The sequence below is a fragment of the Aspergillus fumigatus genome, chromosome 3 (genome assembly GCF_000002655.1).
Source record: "Aspergillus fumigatus Af293 chromosome 3, whole genome shotgun sequence".
NCBI lineage: Eukaryota > Fungi > Ascomycota > Eurotiomycetes > Eurotiales > Aspergillaceae > Aspergillus > Aspergillus fumigatus.
The window spans coordinates 2723490-2745023 of NC_007196.1; the positions used below are offsets into that span (position 1 = coordinate 2723490).

General features: G+C 50.1%; 9 protein-coding genes across 9 annotated transcripts; 4 read left to right on the plus strand and 5 right to left on the minus strand.

The window, feature by feature from the left end:
- Window positions 1–2419: 2419 nt before the first annotated feature.
- On the plus strand, window positions 2420–4727 carry AFUA_3G10530 (serine/threonine-protein kinase; the record flags this gene model as incomplete). Its single annotated transcript, XM_749473.2, has 2 exons — window positions 2420–4024; window positions 4081–4727. Exons 1-2 carry the CDS (start codon window positions 3400–3402, stop codon window positions 4725–4727), a joined length of 1272 nt encoding a protein of 423 aa, XP_754566.1. The 5' UTR covers window positions 2420–3399.
- A 1074-nt stretch (window positions 4728–5801) lies between these two features.
- AFUA_3G10540 (SDR family NAD(P)-dependent oxidoreductase) lies at window positions 5802–6869 on the minus strand (the record flags this gene model as incomplete). The annotated part of the gene is made up of 3 exons (XM_749472.1): window positions 5802–6389; window positions 6460–6671; window positions 6704–6869. The coding sequence occupies 3 exons, from the start codon at window positions 6867–6869 to the stop codon at window positions 5802–5804; spliced, it is 966 nt and encodes a 321-aa protein (XP_754565.1).
- Window positions 6870–7106: 237 nt separating this feature from the next.
- On the minus strand, window positions 7107–7754 carry AFUA_3G10550 (uncharacterized protein; the record flags this gene model as incomplete). The annotated part of the gene is made up of 1 exon (XM_749471.1): window positions 7107–7754. One exon carries the CDS (start codon window positions 7752–7754, stop codon window positions 7107–7109), a length of 648 nt encoding a protein of 215 aa, XP_754564.1.
- A 148-nt stretch (window positions 7755–7902) lies between these two features.
- Window positions 7903–8265, minus strand: AFUA_3G10560 (Zn(II)2Cys6 transcription factor domain-containing protein; the record flags this gene model as incomplete). The annotated part of the gene is made up of 1 exon (XM_749470.1): window positions 7903–8265. The coding sequence occupies one exon, from the start codon at window positions 8263–8265 to the stop codon at window positions 7903–7905; it is 363 nt and encodes a 120-aa protein (XP_754563.1).
- Window positions 8266–9314: 1049 nt separating this feature from the next.
- Window positions 9315–10280, minus strand: gprO (hemolysin III family protein; the record flags this gene model as incomplete). The annotated part of the gene is made up of 1 exon (XM_749469.1): window positions 9315–10280. The coding sequence occupies one exon, from the start codon at window positions 10278–10280 to the stop codon at window positions 9315–9317; it is 966 nt and encodes a 321-aa protein (XP_754562.1).
- A 425-nt stretch (window positions 10281–10705) lies between these two features.
- Window positions 10706–11749, plus strand: AFUA_3G10580 (uncharacterized protein; the record flags this gene model as incomplete). The annotated part of the gene is made up of 2 exons (XM_749468.1): window positions 10706–10815; window positions 10897–11749. The coding sequence occupies 2 exons, from the start codon at window positions 10706–10708 to the stop codon at window positions 11747–11749; spliced, it is 963 nt and encodes a 320-aa protein (XP_754561.1).
- A 246-nt stretch (window positions 11750–11995) lies between these two features.
- Window positions 11996–12474, minus strand: AFUA_3G10590 (uncharacterized protein; the record flags this gene model as incomplete). Its single annotated transcript, XM_749467.1, has 2 exons — window positions 11996–12190; window positions 12256–12474. The coding sequence occupies 2 exons, from the start codon at window positions 12472–12474 to the stop codon at window positions 11996–11998; spliced, it is 414 nt and encodes a 137-aa protein (XP_754560.1).
- Window positions 12475–13752: 1278 nt separating this feature from the next.
- tvp18 (Tvp18 family protein) lies at window positions 13753–15256 on the plus strand. Its single transcript, XM_749466.2, has 4 exons — window positions 13753–13951; window positions 14025–14040; window positions 14295–14390; window positions 14443–15256. The coding sequence occupies exons 1-4, from the start codon at window positions 13915–13917 to the stop codon at window positions 14747–14749; spliced, it is 456 nt and encodes a 151-aa protein (XP_754559.1). The 5' UTR covers window positions 13753–13914; the 3' UTR covers window positions 14750–15256.
- A 3378-nt stretch (window positions 15257–18634) lies between these two features.
- On the plus strand, window positions 18635–21451 carry AFUA_3G10610 (Aim21 family protein; the record flags this gene model as incomplete). Its single annotated transcript, XM_749465.1, has 1 exon — window positions 18635–21451. The coding sequence occupies one exon, from the start codon at window positions 18635–18637 to the stop codon at window positions 21449–21451; it is 2817 nt and encodes a 938-aa protein (XP_754558.1).
- Between the last annotated feature and the right edge of the window lie 83 nt (window positions 21452–21534).

The following is a 21534-nucleotide window of genomic DNA, read 5'->3' on the forward strand; positions in this document are numbered from 1 at the left end:
ATTGAGGGGAAGGGGGGGGCCATTGTGCACCAGCTGGTTTGGTTTAATCCTACGTAGCCTACACTCAGTCTCCGTACAGTAACGTGATCCTTCCCATATTCCATGCAGACTGTCAGACACGGAATGGACGCCTTGCTTTGACAAGTTATGCGACCAGGTGGACCTAGATTCGGACAGTAGCATAGCACAGCCAATGTGCTCCACACCCCCGATCTAGGCGTCTCCACCAGCAAACTCTCAGACAGCAAACGTGGAAACAAAAGGGCCAATCATCAACTCTGCTGGCTGTCATTCGCTGGGGTTGGGCGTTCTCCTCATGGACGAACTGGGCTAATCATTGGTCAAGGCGGCCCTCCATGATTGCCTCACTTTGCCATCACCTTACCTTCCTACCGCATCTACCTACTTACGGAGAACAGTAACTAACTGGTGCTCTGTGCCACTCGATCCAAAATCCATCTCAACCAGGAGGAACAAGGTTTCAGTATGCTGGGGTCTTAGACTTTCTTTGTCGTTGGTCGGGGCGGGAAAAGACGGTGTGTGTGGTGTAAGGAAGGTTGATTGGTTTCTAGCCTAGTCCATGAGGTGGGTAGTCTCGTACATCGTTATTCCACTACCTACTGTATCTGTCCTTCCATGACTTCCGAATTGGCCACCACGAGTTTCAACCAGACTATTGTGTTATTGTCCTGTTATTGTGAGCGCATATCATATCCGAGTATGGCGGATGCCTGCCGAGGAGGAGGACAGGCCAGCTTGATGATTATGGGCGGCCCCAGTGGCTGGATCTGAGTTTTGTATGGAGGTACTCCATATGGAGTCTTGATTCGGTCTCTCCTCTTTCACACACTCCGCTAGTTTCCATCTTGACTGACTGGCGACTCGTGAGTGACTCTTTAAGTGACTCTAGACCTGCTCAACAGAGTCCAGTCTTCAATCTCGACCATGACTGTGGGGAATTGAGCTGGCAAACACCGCAAGTTTGTACACCGCAGTACTCGAGTAGGACGTCCAAGCTGATGTATAGGCACCAAAAGAGTATCTGATACCCATCTAGGCTGCACCAGGATCAACAAATAAGGGTTTCTTCATCATCATGGATGAAAGAGTGGGTCGACCCCATTCTCACCTTGTGAATATTCTCCTATTCGCAACTCCAGACTCCAGGGCAAGGAGATTACCATAATCCCTGAGGCTTAATCCTTGAGACAATCGCCAAGGCTCTGTTCTCAGCGCCTAAGGAATACTCCTGCGTATGACTTGCAAAAAAGAGACAAGGCAACAGGGCGGTCCATTAGTAGTACTATCGCCCTCCTGGTGGAGGATACCCCAATCATAACACCCAGTGCGGAATGCATCATCCATGGGGTTCCGCATTCAGCCAATGATGAGACTGCGCCACTGCAGGTATGGGGTGGGGCATCTGCATACCTTGGTTAAGGTAGATGTACCTGTCACACCGTTCACCGCCTCTTATCAGGATTTCCCAGACCAAACAGCAAATAATCAAAGGATCTGCGGATCGAGTCCTTCCTGTGGTTCTGGAGTTTGTACAGCCACGGCAACCGGTTTTGTTGCCATCGTTCGGATCCAGACGGAGGCTAGCCTCTCTGATCTCAGCCTATCATGGGAGAACTGTCGGGACTCGATAGGTGCAGCCATCTCGCAAAACCTAGGTACCTAGCTACTCGCCTAGGAGGCAACTCATATAGCAGAGGACTCTGTTATGACCTTGTGACGCCTTAGACAACATCATCGCTTGGAGCTGATCTCTAGATCTCTCCGCGCACTTGGTGCACACCTGAGACATAATGATTTGCCCCCCCCCCTCCCTAGCAATTGTTTCGTAGCACTTTGTGCTTCAAGAACCGAGATTTTGAGACTCGAAAATACTACTAGTCTGATTCACCTTCCGTAGTCGTTGGGGCTGACTTAAGAGTTGAACTGGGGATAAGCAGTGACAGTCATTTTCGGCTGGGCAATTCCATCAACTAGATTTGCCTTCTGTTAGTGCTGAAGGAGAGACACGGGACTGGTTGGTTCCAGTGCCGGACTCAGGCTGATAGTTACCTGTTTACCTGTTTAGATTACTTACCGGCTCCATACTCAGCACCAAGATTAGAAGACAGGTGATTGCTCCCACCCCCTTCTTTGCCTTCTTGGAGCTGGAACCTAAACCGCCTAGTGTAAGCATCATACATATTTTAGTCTGGTGGGGGCAAAATGCCACCGCTCCAGTCACCCCCTTCCAATCCGCGCTCGTTATTTGCCCTGCGCTTAATGTAACTGCCCCATTACGTTGGTTGATGTATTTTGCCTTTTTCTCTTAGCTAACACGTCGCCTGCGACTATCTTGGATTATTATTAGTTGTTATCTAAACTTAGCGGCGGTGGTTGGCTACGGTCAACGGGTGGGCTTTGGCTGTTGAATCGAAGATTCCATTTTCTCTTGGGGAGGGGAAAAGGATGGGTGGCCACTTTTAATCTGTGACTAACTAACCAACTATTGACTCCCATAACAGTTGTCCAGGCCACGAGGCCCTGTAGCTTGTTATCTAGCCTGAGCCTGAGCCTGAGCCTGAGCCTTGTCCACTCCATTCGTGTTCATATCTAATAAAGTAGTGTTATTTCCACCCGTTTGGCGCTACCTCCTCTATGTTAGTGCATTATTATTGATCATCATCATCATTATTATTATTACTTTTTCCCTTTTTCTCATTTAGTGTTTATTATTTTCGCCTCTCTCCGCCGTCCCCTATCGCCTTCTCTGCATAAATCATATCCCCCTCTTCCCCTTATACTTACTCCATACTTCCCTTCATCATCGTCTACATTTCGTCGTCTGGTTTACGTGGGCTCGTTCTGCTGTATTTCTTTTTTCCCTTCTGTTTTTGTTATATTATTTTTGGATATATCTTCTCTTCTTCTCCAAACAGTTCTCTTCCTTAAGAACAGTCGACCATTGATATAATCTTCCACCATCATTTTCCACAACCATCGGACCCCATATCTCCGTGTGGGTTCAGGACGCAGCATCTCCCTCAAGGCAGTGCAACACCAACAATCATACAAGCAACACCTGTTCCTACCGCTACAACAAGCCACCAACAACATCTTCTCTTACAGGCCATTCCCTAGGATTTTGGATTAGACTTGGAACCATCCTGCTTCTACCAATGGATACCTGAGTCGAAAATAAGTATCCTTTGAGCCTTGAAAACGACTCTTCCTTTCTGGATATCACCGCTACCACCAGGCCGTTTGGATTTGGATCTCCCATTTAAGGACTCTCCTATCAATTTGGACCATCCACTACACCTTATTCTTACCTTGCTGGAAAGGCTGCATATCCCTGTGCATCCTTTTCAGTCTTTCCCCATCAAATTACATCTGCCCTTAATGCTCACCCCAAATCCCTTCGGCATGTATCCCCCCATGCTTCCAACTCCTCCTCCTTCTCCTCCCACCACCCGTGTTCATGCTCCAGAAGACCGCCTGGGATATCTTCTAGCCAACCGGCTGGAACTGACAAGCATTCTTGGAGTTGGTGCCTACGGCGTGGTCTACACCGCCGTCGACATCCACACCAATGTGGTGTATGCCGTCAAAGCATTGAACAAGGTCGGACTTGATGCCCGGCAGCTCAAGTTCCAGCAGCGCGAAATCAAGCTCCACCATTTGGCTAGCCAACATCCCAATGTGGTTTCCCTGGTCCGTATAATGGATTCCGTCGACTGTACCTATGTGGTCATCGAATTCTGCCCCGAGGGTGATCTGTTCTCCAGCATCACCGAAAAGGGCAACTTTGTGGGCAACGATCCCTTGGTCAAACGGGTCTTTCTCCAGATCCTGGATGCCGTCCAGTATTGCCACTCCTTGGGAATTTACCACCGGGACCTCAAGCCGGAGAATATCTTAGTGACCGATCAGGGCCTGACGGTCAAACTGGCCGACTTTGGCCTTGCTACCACGGATTATTTCACTTCGGACTTCGGTTGCGGTTCCACATTCTACATGTCCCCAGGTAATTTACTTGCCCTCTTCTCAATCGCGTTCATTCGGCTGACTTAGTATCTGAAGAATGCCAGCAACCCAATCCCCGGCCATTGTCTTGCTATGCATCGGCCCCCAATGATGTGTGGAGCCTGGGGGTGATTCTGGTTAACCTCACTTGCGGGCGCAACCCATGGAAACGTGCCTCGATCGAGGACTCTACATTCCGGGCCTATCTCAAGGATCCCTACTTCCTCAAGTCTATTCTGCCCTTGTCAGATGACCTGGTTTGCATCTTGAGCCGCATTTTCGAGTGTGACCCTTCCAAGAGAATTACCATCCCGGAGCTCCGCCAGTTGATCCTGGATTGCCCTCAATTCACTCTCAACCCAGTGATTCCCTGGGTTGCTCCCCATGGACCCTTGCCTTACGATGTCATTAGTGGACCACAGGTCCCTGTGTCTGTCCCTGTGCATGCATTCAACCCGCAGCCATCGACATCCTCTTCGGACTCGTCTCACTACTCGAATTACTCCGAGTCTGCCGCATCCGATAGTTCTTGCTATACGGAAGTATTCACCGATATGGACAGCGTTCCATCGATGTCTTCCGTCGAGTATGAGCCGGAGACGGATTGCCGGGGCGACCTTTCTCTGGACTCCTTGACATGCAAGGACATCTCGGAGGCCATCGTTGTCCACCAGTCAGACCCTCAGACACTATGCGTCTGCTAAGGCATGTCGGCGGACGAACGTGGTTATAACCAACTTAATGCAAATTTAATGATTTACGTCATCTATTCAACAACAGGAACTGGATTTCCACAACATTTATACGGTCCCAGTTTTCATTCGGCTTCTTTTTGCTCATTTCCCCTTCTACTATGGACATACGCCTTAATCTTGGATCATTGTTTCCTGGACTCTTGGGTGACCTGCCTGGATCATCTGGTTAACCGCCAGTCAGCATAGGATCTGTTGAGTTCTGGGATATCTTCTCTGCACATTGTTTTGTCCTATAATATGTTACTATTTACGGGTGGATCTTTGGGTTATTTGACATCTGGTCGGATTCTGTGTTTCATGTGACTGTTTTGGTGTTGTGGTGTTGTGGTGTTGGGCTTGAAGAGCATTTTTCTGAAAAGAAATACCCCGGGTCAGAGAAGCATTGCCTGTTCTGATTTTTACCTTGCTCATTTATTTTTTTCTGCCATGGGAGTCTAATTTGGACGACGGCAGTGGCATGGATATACCACGAAATCATTGGGAGGAAACAGTGATTTGTTTAATCCGCTTGGCTAGAGCAACATGCGAGGTTTGGAGAGATATGTCTCCACTGGACTGGAGGATATGTTCTGACTCTTACGTGTGCGTAAGAATGTGCAAGGTCCATCAGCCGATCAGGCTTGTCCATTTTGGAAACATTACACCTATACAATAGACTTTGACAACGACTTTCTGTCCACTTCTCATTTCTGCATACATCCTACGTTCTGCGGCCCATATCTGGCGTGCCGTAGCCGCTCACCATCTAGGCTATGGCCAGTGTTCCCGTCAGCCTGTCAGCCTGTCAGCCCGTCAGCCCGTCAGCACATCGTGCCGATCAAGCGACTGTGGTGCACACATAGGCTGACGTGGAACCAGACCGAGCAGATTGATGCTGTCTCTATTTCCTGCGTCTGCCACGTCAAGACGCTTATGAACTGCAGCATGGCTAACTCACTAAGCAGTCTGGGCATATGACGTTTTTGATTTGATATCACTGTATATATATACCTGTACCATCACAAGCAGTGCAACCAAGCCTGATCACGTATTACGACCTCCCGTCACCCGGATCGTCTCCCCGCTCACATACGAAAAGTAAGGACTGCAAACCCCCAGAATCGCCCTGGCCGCCTCCTCGGGACTCGCCGGCCGTCCTAGCGGAATATCCGGATACGCCTGCTTTTCGTCCCCTTTGCGCCCAGCCAGCTGCTTCCCGGGGATCCCCAGTGCAACCTTGGTCCCGTCCGGCGTGGTGATGAACGCGCCCTCCTCCTTCGCAGCCGTCAACCGCGTCTTGACGAACCCAAACGCAATCGTGTTGGCCCGCACCCCGTACGCAGGGCCCCATTCTTTCGTGATGGTCTTGGTCAGTCCCACCAGGCCGGCTTTGGCGAGCGCGTAGTTGGCTTGTCCTCTTGTCACCCAGCAACCATCAGCACACGATATATCCACAGCAGATGGGGAGATGTAGACGTACGCATTTCCATGAATCCCACTCGTAGAACTAATATTGATAATCACCCGGTCCTCCCCGTCCTTGACCCGGAAATACGGCGCCGCGGCCCGAATCAGCTTGAACGGCGCCGTGTTGTGCACCGCAAGCATCGTGTCCCATTGTTTGTCGGTTATCTACTAAACCCATCAACCAAACTAGCTCAAAGGCGGGAAAAAAAGCAAGAGGGAGAATTGTAAACTAAACCTTATGAATCACCCCATCCCAGGTAAACCCCGCATTATTTACGAGGATATGAATCTTCCCGTTCCCGAACTCGGCCGCCTTGGAGACGAGATCCTTGATGTAAGCGTCGTCGAGGATATCGCCGACGACGGCGAGGGCGCGTCCTGCACCAGCGGCGTTGATGGCGTTGGCGACTGCAGTGGCTTTTTCTGTGGGGCCGGTGGTGTTAGTTACTGATCTTCAGGTTGCAGTGGGCTGGACAAACCAGCGTCGATATCAGCGACAATGACTTTTGCGCCTTCGTTGGCGAACAGCCGGGCTGCCTCAGCGCCGATGCCCTGGCCGGAGCCGGTGATGATGGCGACCTTGCCTGCGAGGAGGCCGGCTGGGTAGTTGAGGTGGGCGTTGACTTGGGCAAGGCGGGCAGCCATGTTGGTTTTGTATTTCCACTTTACTTGTGTATTTGAACTGAACTGAGTTGCAAGCAGTGCTTGTTTTTTTGAAATATAGAACGAGGTGCTGGGTGCTTATATTGATTTGTGAGGGGAGAGTATAGCGGGTAATTGCCGAGGCCCGTCAAAGCCGAGAGCCGTCCTGCTTTATAGGAGCTACAGTACTGCTACATCACGGCAACAGTTCTCGTTCAAAAAACTATGGATGAAATATGATCAAGTAGGACATGCATCATTCCCCGATAAACAACGCAGAAAAGCTTCCACGGTTTCTTCGTACCCCCGAAGGATCTGATCGAGACAGCTGCCTCCGCGGTTCTCATCATACAGTCCTTGCCCGAGATGACCGGATGGCGATCCGAGGCAGACATCGATCGCTTCCTGAAGCACAGTAAACACCTCCTTGCACTGGATGAGTCGCGCACGGAGCAGGAAACGACTGATCCACCAACTTTCCTCCGAACACAATTCAAAGTCTCCATATCTTATCCTTGCACTGTCGACGCCCACTGAATGTTGCGCCGCCAGCCCATACGATATCCAGTATTCGAACAGTTGCAGTGTAAAGTCTATCGTAGAGATAGGCAGCAGCAGACTGGTGCTGTCTTTTGGGCAATTTCTGCATTGTAGGTATCCTTGGCAGACGGACAGAGCGAGCTTGATCCCCTGCAGCATCTGATCGACTCGCAGGTGGCTGGCGTTGGCCATCATATCCTTTAGCTGGTTCATATGAAACACCACTGTTCCTCCACATGCGCACGGCGGTTGCGGTGCATCGGGGATGTGGACTGCCAGAGGACAGCTCGTGAGGCCTTTGGTGATGAACTCCTTTTGAAGAAAGGTCGGTGACATGGACGCCTGCATATATACCGGGTCTGCGGACGGCAACGGTTCTTGGAAGGAAGAATATGCAAACACGGATGTGGAGGCGTCCGCCGTGAGGTCACTGCCCTGGCTGCCAGGGCTCTCGTGGAACTGTGCGATGTTGTTAGCAGTCTACCCGACCAATTCATCAGATTAAACGCACGTTTCCCTCATTGCTCTGAAGCACTCGAGATCTTTCACATACCGTGTGACTGTGATTGTCCATGACAGTATCTGGGTTATACTTTCCCTTCAAAGCACGTAATACCGGGTTCTCGTCCGGCAGTTGTCCCAGCCTCTTCAATGTGGCCCTGTTCTTACTGCCCTTGGGTTTCCCTGACCGATTGGCGAGTCGATATCGACAAGGCAGCCCGTGACGAAGGCACCGGATGCAAGTACTCTTTCCAGAAAGATTGCATTTCACCTTTGATTGTCTGCAGTTCTCGCAAGCGGCCCGGAGTCGGGGTGTGTCTCCACTGTGGCCGGAAGGTTGATCGGATCGTGCATACATCTGTGCAGACTGGACCCGAAGGCAAGCCTTTTTGCCCTTCGGAGGATACTTATTTGATCTATTCCTGCCGGCTTATGGAACAAATATCTCATGTGAAGAGACCCACACCGGATAAAGCGATCCAAATGCTGGCCACCCTGACAAGCACACAAAGCAACCACGCCGTTATGATAGGAAGGCAGAATACCCTCGGACAATGACTTCAACCAACCAACCCCCTCTTATATAACTGATATGCTGAATTGAGAGTCAATGTCCGTATCAGGATTCCCTAACCGACGGCAACCGCATACGAAGTCAGCCGCTGTGAAACCCAAATGCTCCGTCTGATCCCCCACGCATAAGAGCAACCAACAATCATCAACAGTCCTTACTGTAGTCCTACGGTCCCAGACTAAGCTGATCCCAAAGGGGCAGTTGCCGGATGACTTGGCTGCCGCCTGATTTGCTAAGGATCGATGATTTTTAAGCAGCAACCATTCTCACCTGGCAATGGTGGCTTCAAGAGGGTAGCCTCGATGCAACATTATCAACAGACACGGTAGTGTGATAATGGGATGAGGGTAACTAAACTCTACCCAGTGAATCCGCCATCTCTGAGCTGAGCCATTGGTGTCATCCGTCACAGTGTCCAATGACTTTGCTGTCATTCAGAGTGAGAGTGATCACTGAGATGCATGACAGCCATGCCATGTGAGCTGGAGGATTTCTATGTGCGACTCTCTATTCGTCTGTCCAGCTCGAGTAGCCAGGAATCAAACGGTAAGCATGTCAAATCAATTCCTGATGGAAGCCAGGTGATGCTTCCAGAAACACCTTGTTCTTGCACAGCATTTTGAGTTTGCCAATTCATATCGTGGAAGAGCTCCCGCATGCCACACTGTCAGCAAGGGGGTGACTTGGTTGGACAAATCTGGTGTCGTCCTCGACAAGTCGCCATCAGCTCGCGTCATCTTCTCAACTACTAATACGGTAACAACCAAAACTTGTTGCTCAAGAGTGATGCATTGCGCGCGTGATTCTATCAGTTTTGGCGGCGAATCAGAAGGTCAGTTAACCTCTAACAGACAGCTTCCTGCAACCCCACTATGTCGGTAGTCGAATGCTTTGAGTAGGCCAGTCAAATGAGCCACAGCAGCGCAAACCACTAGTACGTGGAAGATCTGGTGAGAGCTGCCCAATATATCGAACTTGCCTGGCCGCAGACGTTCAGGAACTCGAGCTGCATAGATTGTAGCCCCCAATATGTAGAGGAACCCCTGAAGAAGAAGCCATCCGAGCCCAATCTGGCGCGTCATCTGGTCGAATCCGAACATTTGCAACCCGTGGAGCACGGGAAACACCGCCGACAGACCCATGCCGACAAACATGGCTGCGCGGAAAGGCCGCCACTGAGGCGTCCGGAACTTGGGGAGAATTGAGACAATAATGCAGCCAAGGCCAATAGCGCAGATCATCGTCCAGTACAGTCGTTGGAGGGCTGGAACACAGTAGAAACCATAGTAGATGCTTGGCACGAAGCTTCCCACAATAAGGCCTATGATACCGATATAGTCAAAGGTATTTCCTATGCGAGCGACTAGCGGGGAGTGGTTTGAAATGGTATGATATGTTGCCGACATCCCCAAGCAAAAGGCAGCTCCTGCAAAGAAGCAACTAAAGGCAATGATATCGTCCCTTGTGGCAGTCCCATAACGAGGAACAAGCTCCTGGTACAGTAAGTACGCAGCGGGAATAGACAGTAGTGATGGCAGAAGATGAGTATAAATGTTAACTGTTTCGTTGTGGAGGTACGTGAGAGACTGGAAGGACACGAGAAACGAGAACGAGGCTGGTCGGTATCCCGTGTGGATGTGGTGATTATCACGTTGCCAATGCGGTAGGTCGTCCCAATGAACAAGTTTTTTCATAACCTTCGGAGGCTTCTCGAGAACCGCAGAAGCTATAGCGGCAGGCTGAGACGAATTTGATGTATTTTCATAGCTTTCAGCGGGACGACGTTGGCGAGCAGACATGTTTCTTCACATGTAGTAGAAGTATGTAAACAAGTATAGAAGCGGGAAGTGGAAGAAACTTGAGCAAATCAACACAAGCTTGTCACCACACAACTACGGAAGACGAACAGTTGGGAGGATGATAAGGACAGATGAGTATCGAGATCCGAGACAGAAGCAACTGTTGAAAGATACCGTAGATGATTAGATCGTTGGGAATCACTCAGAATTGTCCTGTTGGGAAAAAAAGGAACCTCGGCGTCCCACTCATAAGCAAACAGGCAAAACTAAGCAAACAAACCAAACCCGCGGCCAGGGCAGGGGAGTAATTCCTTCCAGGAGTTGACGATCCATGATCACGCCGGACAGACGACAGCGATAGAGCTGTTATCTCCCCTCATGACGCAATCCACCATCCCGCTCTTTATTACGGCACATTGCCAGCCATGGCGGGTCCCCCAGCACGTTCGGCTCGATTCCCCGAAACCCGCTTAACGCCTCTGAAGGACAGGGATCCTCTTGAGGTAGTTGGATTTGTGTCCAAAGGTGATCGGCTGTATGTGCGCATCAAAATCCAATGAGCAGATCGGACGGTCACGCAGGACGGGCAGTTGTTCATTGAGCTGATCCCTCACAGGCTCCTAGATCACAAGGAACAAAAAAAGTATTTTGAGCGTATCAAGGGTCGATGGATGGAGTTCTGTGCTCGACATGCCGGAAATTTGATGGAGGCTTTTGCATCCCTTCCTACCAGTGCCTCCGCGGACGCGACGAAGAACCCACCAACGTCTCGCCTCCAGTTGCCGAGCCACAAGACCGGGCAGACTGGTCCTCCGCCGGCTACGGAATTATCCACTCTTCTGCTATCTCTCCGCAAGCTCAGGGAAGCCGTGCTGGCCACCGCGTCCTCAGTTCCCGTGTCTTTCCAACAGCAGGTCCATGTGTTCTCCGTCACAGTTTCCATCCGCGCTCAGCATCCACCTTCATATTTCCCTTCTCTCCGTTATCTTCTTGAAACATTACATTCATCCTCTCACCCTTTACCCGACTCGGAGCTGAGAGATATCATATCATATTTGATCCTCGACTATGCGTGCCGGCAACGGGATATGGTTTCTGCCTTCGAGCTGCGTGCACGCGCGCGTACTCAATACGCCTTTGAGTCTGACGTAGTTGACCGTGTTTTGGCGGCGTTGATGCATGACAATTGGATTGCCTTTTGGCAGGTCCGAAACGAGGTGGATTCACCTACGCGGGCTGTGATCAATTGGGCCGAGGACCGTGTCCGGAGGCATGCGCTTAAAGCCGTCGGCAGTGCTTATCTCAACGTCAGCGTGAGCTGGATTGTCGAAGGCTGTACAGGAGATGGGAGACAGTGGACTTGGGAGAAATTGGTGGAGAAAGAAGGATTGGGTTGGCAGCTAGAAGGTGACAAGGTAGTCATTAGGAAACCTAAACCCAAGGTGGTACCAGTCAAGAACAGCGAATGAAAAGGCGTTAGTTCATTGATTCATTTATAACGATTGTTCCCAGGTTTCAGCGTCAATGTGAGTCTAGAGGCATTGCACGGTCATGGCGTTGTTTGGGTTGGCACGAGACAGCATGAGCGTCAGACGTCTCGTTGGATCATTCATCATTGAAAGGTTAGACCCTTAGATAGTGTTCGAGAGAAATGAAGTATCACTATCCCTCCGAATGCAGGACATCAATGTAGGTCGGTTTGGAGTGCGCAAATCTTATAACTTGAAATCCGCACTTGGCCGATCAAGATTGAGATCACCTGAGATGGGCTGCTTGGCAACAGACTCGGCAAGACTGGTCTTGAGAATACCAGCCTTGTCGGAGCAAAGCTCGTAGACTGTGGACAGATTGAAGAGCAAACTGCCAAACGAATGGTTAGAACCAACCAGCGACTCCAGAATTTGACGAGCCTGCGAGTAAGCGTCAGCTTTAGCGTACTCGGCTAGTATATCGGACCGGAAATGCATCGACTTACCTCATTCAGCTGTCCCGTATATAATAAACAGACGGCCAAATTCTGGGAAATCAAGGCTTTATCATTTTCCTCTTCGCCGTTCTCGAGAAGTGCCCTCCATTCGGCCACTGCATCGTTGTACTGGCCTTCCGCCATGCTGAGGAGCGGTTTGAGGATACTCTGATTGGGCACGCCTGCTTCCTCGTATACTTTCTTTGCGGCGTCAAGGTCGCCAATCATCAAGAAGAGAAGTACTTTTCTTGATTTGTTTATCGCGGCTTTCGAGTCGGATAATTTTAGGCTGTGTAGTGATCGTCTTGCAGCGTCAAGATCCCCCATTTCGATCAAGGCATTCACGCTTCTGATTCCGAGATCAGTCAATCTATCCCTCCAGATTTCTCGCTCCGATTGTGTTAAGTCTGTTCGCATGATTTCCCTTCGTGCCTCAAGGCCAAGTTCGTACAGGCCGCCAATGCCTCGGCGTGAATCACCAAACCCGATGCTTTGGAGCCTCACTGCCAGAACTCTCAGCGGCCACGGTACGATATGGCGGGCATGAACTGACAGTTTTTGAGGGGGTTCTTTCGCGGATGCGTCTTTATTGAACTCAACATAATAAAAGGCCGAAGTCAAGTCTTCAAGGGCCTTTGATTCTTGAGCTGCTAAAATAACATTCCCAGATAGTTCTAAACATGCTAGTCGTGTATAGAAAAGCCCAAAGATCAGCTTGGTATCGGTTGGTGAGAGAGAACGAGAAGTCAGGATGGTTCCGCATAGATAAGCGGCGAGTAAGAAGTGACCCTCAGCCAACAATTTCTCAACTTTACCCAAGGATGAGCTCAATAGTTCATCAGGGGCTGGCGTGATAAACTCCGAGCGCAGTGGAGGTGGAATATCAATTTGTGATAGGGAATGATAGACGTCGTAGCGAACGAGATACGACAGGTCTTTTTCGATACCCGGTGGTAGCTCGTTTGGCGCCAGTGGATCTAATGCCGTAAGACTGTGGCCCGAGTAAATCCCAATTTGAGCTGCACCTTGTACAAAAGAAGCAGACGATTCATTGACATCGGCTGAGCCGAGGGGGCTATTTCCTCGTCAGCAAACCCTTGTGGCTTCGGGAGACCAGAGTTCGGCTCACTCCTTGAATTCATCTAAAGGCCCTCTCGTTGAGCTACGAGGTCTTGAAGCTGATAGAAACACATATCAGCTTAAGGAGTAGATATTGAGCTTTCTATGTTGTCCTTACATCTGGAGATAGCCCGGCTATGCTTGGAGTCAGCAGACTCCATTGCTGTAGACATAGAAAGGTTAGCAGCTCAGTCGTGAGCCTACACAAAGTCCCAATGTCCAACACAAGTTCTCTATGGAGCTCTTCTGCGAGGATTGAAATATCTGATGTCGTTTGGATGGAATTATGCATGCCGATTACCTCTCTACCTAGCTACCCAGTTTTGCCGCGGGCGGTGAACGGGATCGACACAATCTGGCAACCTGGCCCATACCCGCACCTGTCAATCGCATCCGCTCAGCCACAGCTTATAGACGAGCGTCAACAATCGAACGTTCTCACCATCTTCATCCTATACACAAACTCTGTCTTTGGTTCATCTCCGTGAGACGATCATTTTGTATACAGACATACCTTTTCTCTCTTCAAATAAACGTCTATCATCCACCATGACATTGGCAGAGGAATTCCGTTCGAGAAACTTCAGTATGCGTCTTCGTTGTTTACCTTTTGGGAGGCAAGAAAGAGCCAGATTGCTAATCATTCAACTCTTGTATAGGTATTTACGGGCAATGGTTTGCTACCCATTCTTTACCTCTTCCTCCCTTTTCTTTACGTCCTTTTCAGGGTTGAGCGCGGCCCAAAACAACATGTTGGAGACAAATGGTGGTTGCCTGGATCTACCACCAAGCCTCCTCACCGCTGCCTTGTGATTGCCACAACTCTTCCAAAGGGTTTATAGCATGGAATTGCAAATCCCTAATGACGCTACCTTATTGCAAGTTGTCACAGTCCTGGTCTGAAAGCTTGCTGACTTGATCTTGGATAGGACGGGTGTGCTGTGCATCATCCTCTGCATTGCTCTCGGAATCGCGAACATCTTCTCTTTCGCTGTTTTGCGCATCATATTCAGCGTACTATGCCTGTATGCCAGTCCTACTGAGCAACACTCTGGACAGTGGAACTGACGATCTTAGTATCTCGGGATTGATCCTCATCTTCATTGAAGTTCCTTTCTTGCTGAGAATCTGCCCTACCTCCTCCAAGTTCGATGCATTCATTCGGCGCTTCACCACCAACTGGATGCGCGCTGCGATGTACGGCGTCATGAGTGTCGTTCAATGGCTTAGTCTTCTCCCCGGCTCCGGAGCATCCAGTTTGATCGTTGCAGCCGTCTTCTTGTTGATTGCCTCCATATTCTATGCTTTGGCGGGCCTCAAAAGCCAAGAATTCGTGGGCAGCAAGACTCTTGGTGGGCAGGGACTTGTCCAGATGATCGTTTGACGAAGATATTCAACCAAGTCGTTTCTCAGATTATTGGGTACCCCAGAGACACTGAAACGAATTAGATGCACGTCGGAGCGAAAGGAGAGTCGGAGAAAAGAAAAGAAAACAAAAACGATCACAACCATCATTCCCGCAGTGTATGCGCCATGATTATGACTGCCTCAAAAGGCCTGTACTTTTATCCCATGCCGGATTGGCGGATGCCGAATTCGTCTGAGGTTGGGAACATTGAAGGAGCAAATGCCCATTTCATACTCGTTTGTTCTGCATTGATTGAATTTGCACGTGTCTTTACTCCTGCGCGGATTTTGTCCTCATTCGTGGCTCGAAGGTCATGGAGTTATATTGCGAGTGCAAGTATACCACTTAATACCCTGTTATCATCCTGGCGATGAATGAACTACTTTAGAGAGAGGAGGGGATATTCGACCCTGTGTGGTCTCTGAAATGGTTTCTGAAATAAACAGGATCAACTTACAATGCAAGAGTCAATATCCCCATGATAAACCTGCTGCTGACCATACGTTGCCCATGGGAACGCAAACAGCAGGCTTACATTTCTCTGATATTGAGATGTCACTTTACCAACAGCCTTGAAGGTCAAGAAGCTTTTCTCTCATTGCTCCTTTCCTCAAGACAAACAAAACAAAGTATCTTATTTAACCAGATATGTGACTGTTATTCAGGATCTCTTTTACAGGTTTCTTACTCGGGTTGTCTATGTCCCTGAACACCAGCAAGGACCCAGGCAAGCGCCTTGGTAAATCTGCTATACATCACATAAGCACATATCACCTTCCCTTCGAATACCGTTATCTACTGCTCCGTACCTAGGTAGGACATTATACCTAGACAGGTAGTTATTGATGCCGATGGACTGTACTAGAAAGCGCGCTTTACGTCATATACCCCTCCGGCAGGCGCCTTTACCCCGCGTTTTGAGGACTACATGGTTGGAGGTTACCAAGAAAAAAATGAAGCTTCCATTATGGTAATTCCGGTTGTAGCACTCTAGTACTTTACCTGCGGGTACAGAGTACCATATGCTCGACGGCGCCGAAAATGAAACTCGGGGTGTATGAAGGTTAAAATGTATTTTTATTAGGTCTTCACAAAGCATTGACAGGTTTGAAGCTCTATGCTCGAATGCACTCTGCAAGGTGTCAACGTCCGTGTTGGTGCATTTGCCAAGTGGCCAGCCCATCCCTCGTGGTCTAATCAGAGAGGTTTTAATGCCTGCATGCTTGTTTGCCAGACTGTGTTAGTCTGTTAGACTTGAGTTTCTAGCTGTGATCATAGGGCGCAGGGAATCAGGACATGCCCCAACAAAAGAGGAAAGAAGTGCCCATGGGGGCCTGGGATACTAGAATATCGAACAGTCACGGAGAAATGGATAGATGGGTAGAACCGTAGAACCGTACAGAGTAGAATCATCTACGGACATCCATGAACAAGAAGATTGTAACGCTATGATCTGAGGATCTCCATCCAGTCTTATTTGCTCCCCCTGGTACCTAGTCAGCCACTCCACCCCAGTATTTGTGTAATCTGATTACCCTTGAAAGAGGTCCACACAGTGTGTGGGGGTTATCGTCGCTCTCTATAGACTTCGTACGGAGTACATATTTGTTATGTCGGTGCTGAGATTGGTTAGGAGTGAATCCGTTATGGCCTCAGGCCCACAAGCTGAGAGGTTCTATGATTTAACCTTGGAGGACAGAACAAACATGAGGATAGGTCGGGCTTAGAGGTTACTGTTCGAGCAAAGACAATATGGACGGTTCAATCGGCCAATATGCTCCGTAGAGTCCTAAGAATTGTCTATTTATCTACTCAAACCTCGTAGGTAAGTATCATGAACAGTCATCAGAACAAAGATGCTGATGCATGACGCCATTCTACTCTGGAGGACTTGAAACCTGAGATGCTCACCGCCTCGACAGCAACAGCCATACAAACTGTGCCGAGAGCGTATGCTTTCATACCAATAGGGCCAGCGAGGCACACCGTATATCTGTTGTCATTGAGATCGACTCTGTTGCCAGAGAAGATTGACGCTTCCAGGCTAATGCGGTCATTCGCCTAAGGCTCATGATTGTCTCAAACTGAATTCTGCACAGCCACATGTGAAGGATTCTATTGTTCCATTCAACGAGGGGTGAACATCAGGTGCTAGAAAAGGTAACCCATTAGATAAGGTACCTCGTAACTTTGTAAGGATACCTGTACTGACGAAACTATGATTTTTCGACCATGGTCTGGTCTGGCCCACAGCTGCTTTATCTGGGGTCAGGAGGCAAGAGGGATTTTCTCTTGAAATAGTAACAAAGAGAAAGGGGCTACATAGAGGTCACCATTAACCTTCCAACGTGTCTCTCAATCTACGTGTGGTTTACCCATAAATAGGTACGCTAGATCATGGCTTCTGGCCCTCGGGTAAAGCCCATGTGAATGCTCAATTATGTGGCCTGAAGATGCAAAAATTGTGTCAGATAGAATCTATCCATGAAGATAAGGAGCAATGTTAAAATGCCTCAGATTAACCAGATATGATGATACCACTTGTTATGCAGCTACAGCATAGGTTTATCCCTCACCCTGAAATCTTGAATCTGATTGGTGCAAAGTTACTCTAGCGACCCTGAGGCATTCAATCCCGCCGTATCGACCCCAACTTAGCCTACCACTAAGTAGGTACACTGTACCTGACAAATTCAGGTACTCCCTCCTGATAACATAGATTCCACATTTTTTTTAGCCTATATAGCTGAATGTCTGTGATGATTAGAAGATATCGTAGTCCAATTCTCGGGTGGCAGACAGGAAACTTGCAAGGTGCCCAACAATGTCCATTAATTGAGAATCATTTTTATTAAACAAGCCAAAGGAAGGAAGAATAAGAGTGGGTACGTCTACTAATCCTGGAATGGAAAGAAGATGAGCCTGATGTACCCCCCGCCCGCAATTGCAACGAACGGCTTTGAGTGGTTTATATTTTACCGGACGGTTTTGAAATTGTCTTGTACCACAGGAGCTAGACACAGCGGGGCCCTGGCGTTTTGATGCCGTCAGAGAGCGTCACGCGACGGGGCGGTGGACCGTGGCAGGAAGAAGGCAGTTAGACTCGTTGTATGGTCACTCTGCCATGCGAAAAGTCATACATCATCTGCCTGCTGCTAATGTGTCTTTGCTGCCGCTACAACTACGACTACTTTTGATCTCCACCACCATCACCACATCTCCTCCTATCCAAATTCTCTGCATTCATCCTCTTACATTCCTATTTACTCGTCAAGTAATTTCTGAAGTCGTCTGCTCACCAATTGTCCTGTCTCCTTCCATTCGCTCATCTTGCAAAAGCTTGAGCCCGTTTAGCTATCGGTTCTTGGAATTGATCCACAATCGGTAAGCAAATTATGCTGCGTCATGTTATCAGCTCTCTCTATATTCCCGGCTATGGCTACCTGTCTTGCTCGGATTCATTGGGAAACGTTGGAATCTCCGTGTGAGCTTGCATATGGCAAAACCAAGAGCCTTATCAGCTCAGTGTCCTGCTGGATCTGTCTTATCTCAAGCCTCTGACTCCTACTGCTGGAAAGCCCCCTCTCGATGATATTTACCCATTAAACTCCCCTGGAAACTGTCTCAATGGCTGTAAAGGGACAGATAATTCATGACCACTCACTCAATCCTATTCCTCCAGCCCAAGGTGCGGGGAAGTTCTTTAGCTACGCACAGCTGCCCGCTGTCATCTGCCCTCCTGAAGCTCAACGTGTCTCAATTTTCCAACCCCAGCACTTGATCAAACCTTAGCTAACACCATCTCTGAAGCTCTATTTTTCTAGCTTTAATTTGAGGTTCTTCATATCCCTCCGAGAAATCATGACGACACAAGCAGCCCCCGTCATCCCTCCTCGACCCTCGAGGTCTCCTCAGTCGAATCTTGGTCCCAAGTCGATATCAGACATGCCAAAGATCCCTCCTCGTCCCAATAGACGCGTTGAACGCTCCGTGTCTCCTCTTCGGGACAGCTATGCTCCTTCTCCATTGAACGAACCTCCGAACTCCGCGGGGTTGACTCGTACGGTGTCCAACGATCTCCCACAGCGACCCCCAAGCGTGACGATACCGTCACTTGGAGAAGAGGGTATCGAATACCAGAACCTAGATATCGGCAATCTGTCAGATAGTCATCACCAAATTGGTACTCCGGCGGAGACCAGGAATGTGGGCAGTGATCTCAAGATCCATGCGCCCCGCCCGTCATTGCCCAGTTCGAGCGCCAAGGCGAAGGTGCAGGCTGTCACTCGTACAGACTCGCGTCAGGCCGCCGCTGCCGGCCTCGGCGTGTCCGCATCGCCGGTGCCTGATGACCATCACGAGCGCTCTAGTCGCTCGCTTCACTCCAGAGCAAGCGGCTCGCGCGCAGACTCTTCCACTGCATCCTCTGATCGTCGACGCTCTCTCCAACTTCCCGCTGATGAGCAAGGAATTCCTGAAATTGGTCAGAGAGTTCCCATGTATCCCAATGCGGGTGATGTGCAGGCACCATCTCCAAGCCCCTATCAGTTGGAGCATGGAGGTCAACGCCAGGGACGCCACCATCACCGAACTCGCAGCGGCCGTGAGGCCTCCTTACCCCCTGGAAGCTATGGACTCCACGGACATGGTGTGCCTGCCACCGACAAGTTTGAGAAGGCTTGGTATGAGAAGCATCCCGATGAGTACGTCAAGGTCGAACACGGGCAATATGGCCCTGGTGTCGGGACTCCCCGCCCTGATTGGGCGCTGAGCAGCGATGATCTCAACAAGATCGTCCGTAGCTCCGCTGTGACCGGCTCTGGTCTCGGTACCTCTCCTAACGTTGCGGGTACTCCGGATGAGGAGGTCGGGTACATTGCCACAGATGAATACACTCACCGTATGGCAACCCCGGCTCCCGAATCGCGCCGCAGCTCGCGCTTGGTCGGGGAGTCCCCCTTGCGCAACACGGACGTTCCCGCTTCAGAGGTTGGCGTTGAGCGAGAGGGGCGCAAGTCTGAAGACGCTGGTGTTATTCATGTCGATGACCCGTACCACCCCCTTCATCATCCAGATGGTTTTGCACCGACCCCAGCGCCTGAAGAACAATCCCATGAAATGGGCGCGGGTCTTGAAGATGAAGATGAACCTATTCTGGCTGCGGATGAAGTCCGCCCTGAATCGGCCTATCAACATCCTGCCGTCTCTCCCACCTTCGATAGACGGCCTAGCGAGTATGATGGCAGGAGTCACACTCCTAGCGTTAACCACAGTCGCTCAAATAGTCGGTCGGCCCCCCACCAAGGTGGCATGCCCACTCTCGTGAGATACAACTCTCGCGACGAACGTGAGGAGACACACACGCCTCTGGATGACGTTGAGGAGTATGAGCCGCTATTTCCCGAGGATGATAAGGACAAGACATCCATTTCCGCTGCGGACCGCTTCAAGCAGCGTCCTGAAATGCTCAAGCACCGCTTCCCCAGCGAAGATATCTGGGAAGATTCTCCCAACAGCTTGCAACTCCATGCCACTGTTTCCACACCGGACATTCCTAAACAGGAAGCGTTTGAGACGCCGGAACAGGAGTCGTTCCGCCGCAGTCACGCTCCTCACCTTGATCCTCGCCAGGTCGCAGAACACATCCTTGAGTCCGAAGAATCAAAAGAAAAGACACAACCGCGCCCTGAAATTTGTAAGCAGCGGTTCCCCAGTCGAGACATCTGGGAAGATGCACCTGAGAGCCAGACGCTCGTGACAACAATCGAGCCCTCGGAGGAGAGTGAGGTGAAGAGTCCTGATGTACCATCCAAACCCGCTATTCCATCTCGCCCTCAGAAGCTGTCACAACAAACTCCTGCGGTAGATGCCTCCTCTGCAACCTCTCCAACAGAAAAACGACAGCCGCCCAGCATACCTGATAGACCCAAGCCACAGATTCCTCCTCGGCCAGCCAAGCCCATTACCCGTGGGGCTGGAGAGGAAGTTCCAGCCAAAGAAAAGCCAGCTGTCCCCATTCGGCCCAATGGAAGCAAGATTGCTGCACTCAGAGCAGGGTTCTTGTCAGATCTAAATTCACGTTTGCAGCTGGGTCCCCAAGCGCCAAAGCCCCAAGAGAAGAAAGAGGAGGAAGCTCCGGCAGAAAAAGTACCACTGAGTGATGCTCGCAAGGGTAGGGCACGTGGCCCATCCCGACGAAAGCCAGCTTCCCAGAACGTTAGTACAAGGCTACCGACGATCCCCGAAATTAGGATCATCGAGACTTGGAATGTTTGGCAAGTCGGTGAGGATGGCAATCTCACGGTCGAAACCGGAGTGAAGGCTAAGCAGCCTGAGCCTGCTGCACCTGAAGTCTCGACTTCGAAGGACAGTATGGCCCCAGCCTTGTCAAAAAACGTTGCCGGAGAATCCACCGATCCTTCTCCGATGACGGCAACCAAGGAATCTGCACCCGAGACAGCTGAGACGATACCAAGCACGGTTGGGGACGCTGCGGCTGTGTCTGCTACGGAACTCACGAAGCCGAACGAGAGTGAGGTACAGCAAAAGTCTGCAGATGCGCAGTCTGGAATCACATCTAGCACATCGGCCCCGGTAGACGACGTCATTGAAGCTTTGGCTGCAACTGCTGACGGGAAAAGATCGTCGGAAGGCTCTGTGCCCCCTGAGGAGCAGTGAAAGAAACTTGCTTTCATTTTTGGTCATCTGAGTCTTCTTTGCGGCGTTTGACATCATCGTTTTTAGTCAGTTTGAGACAGAAA

Bases quoted from the DNA above. Each gene is read 5' to 3' on its own strand.
- tvp18 (XM_749466.2), top strand. From the start codon at position 13,915: ATGACATTGGCAGAGGAATTCCGTTCGAGAAACTTCA. The intron at 14,391-14,442 runs GTATGCCAGTCC...TGACGATCTTAG, and splicing joins ATATTCAGCGTACTATGCCT to TATCTCGGGATTGATCCTCA.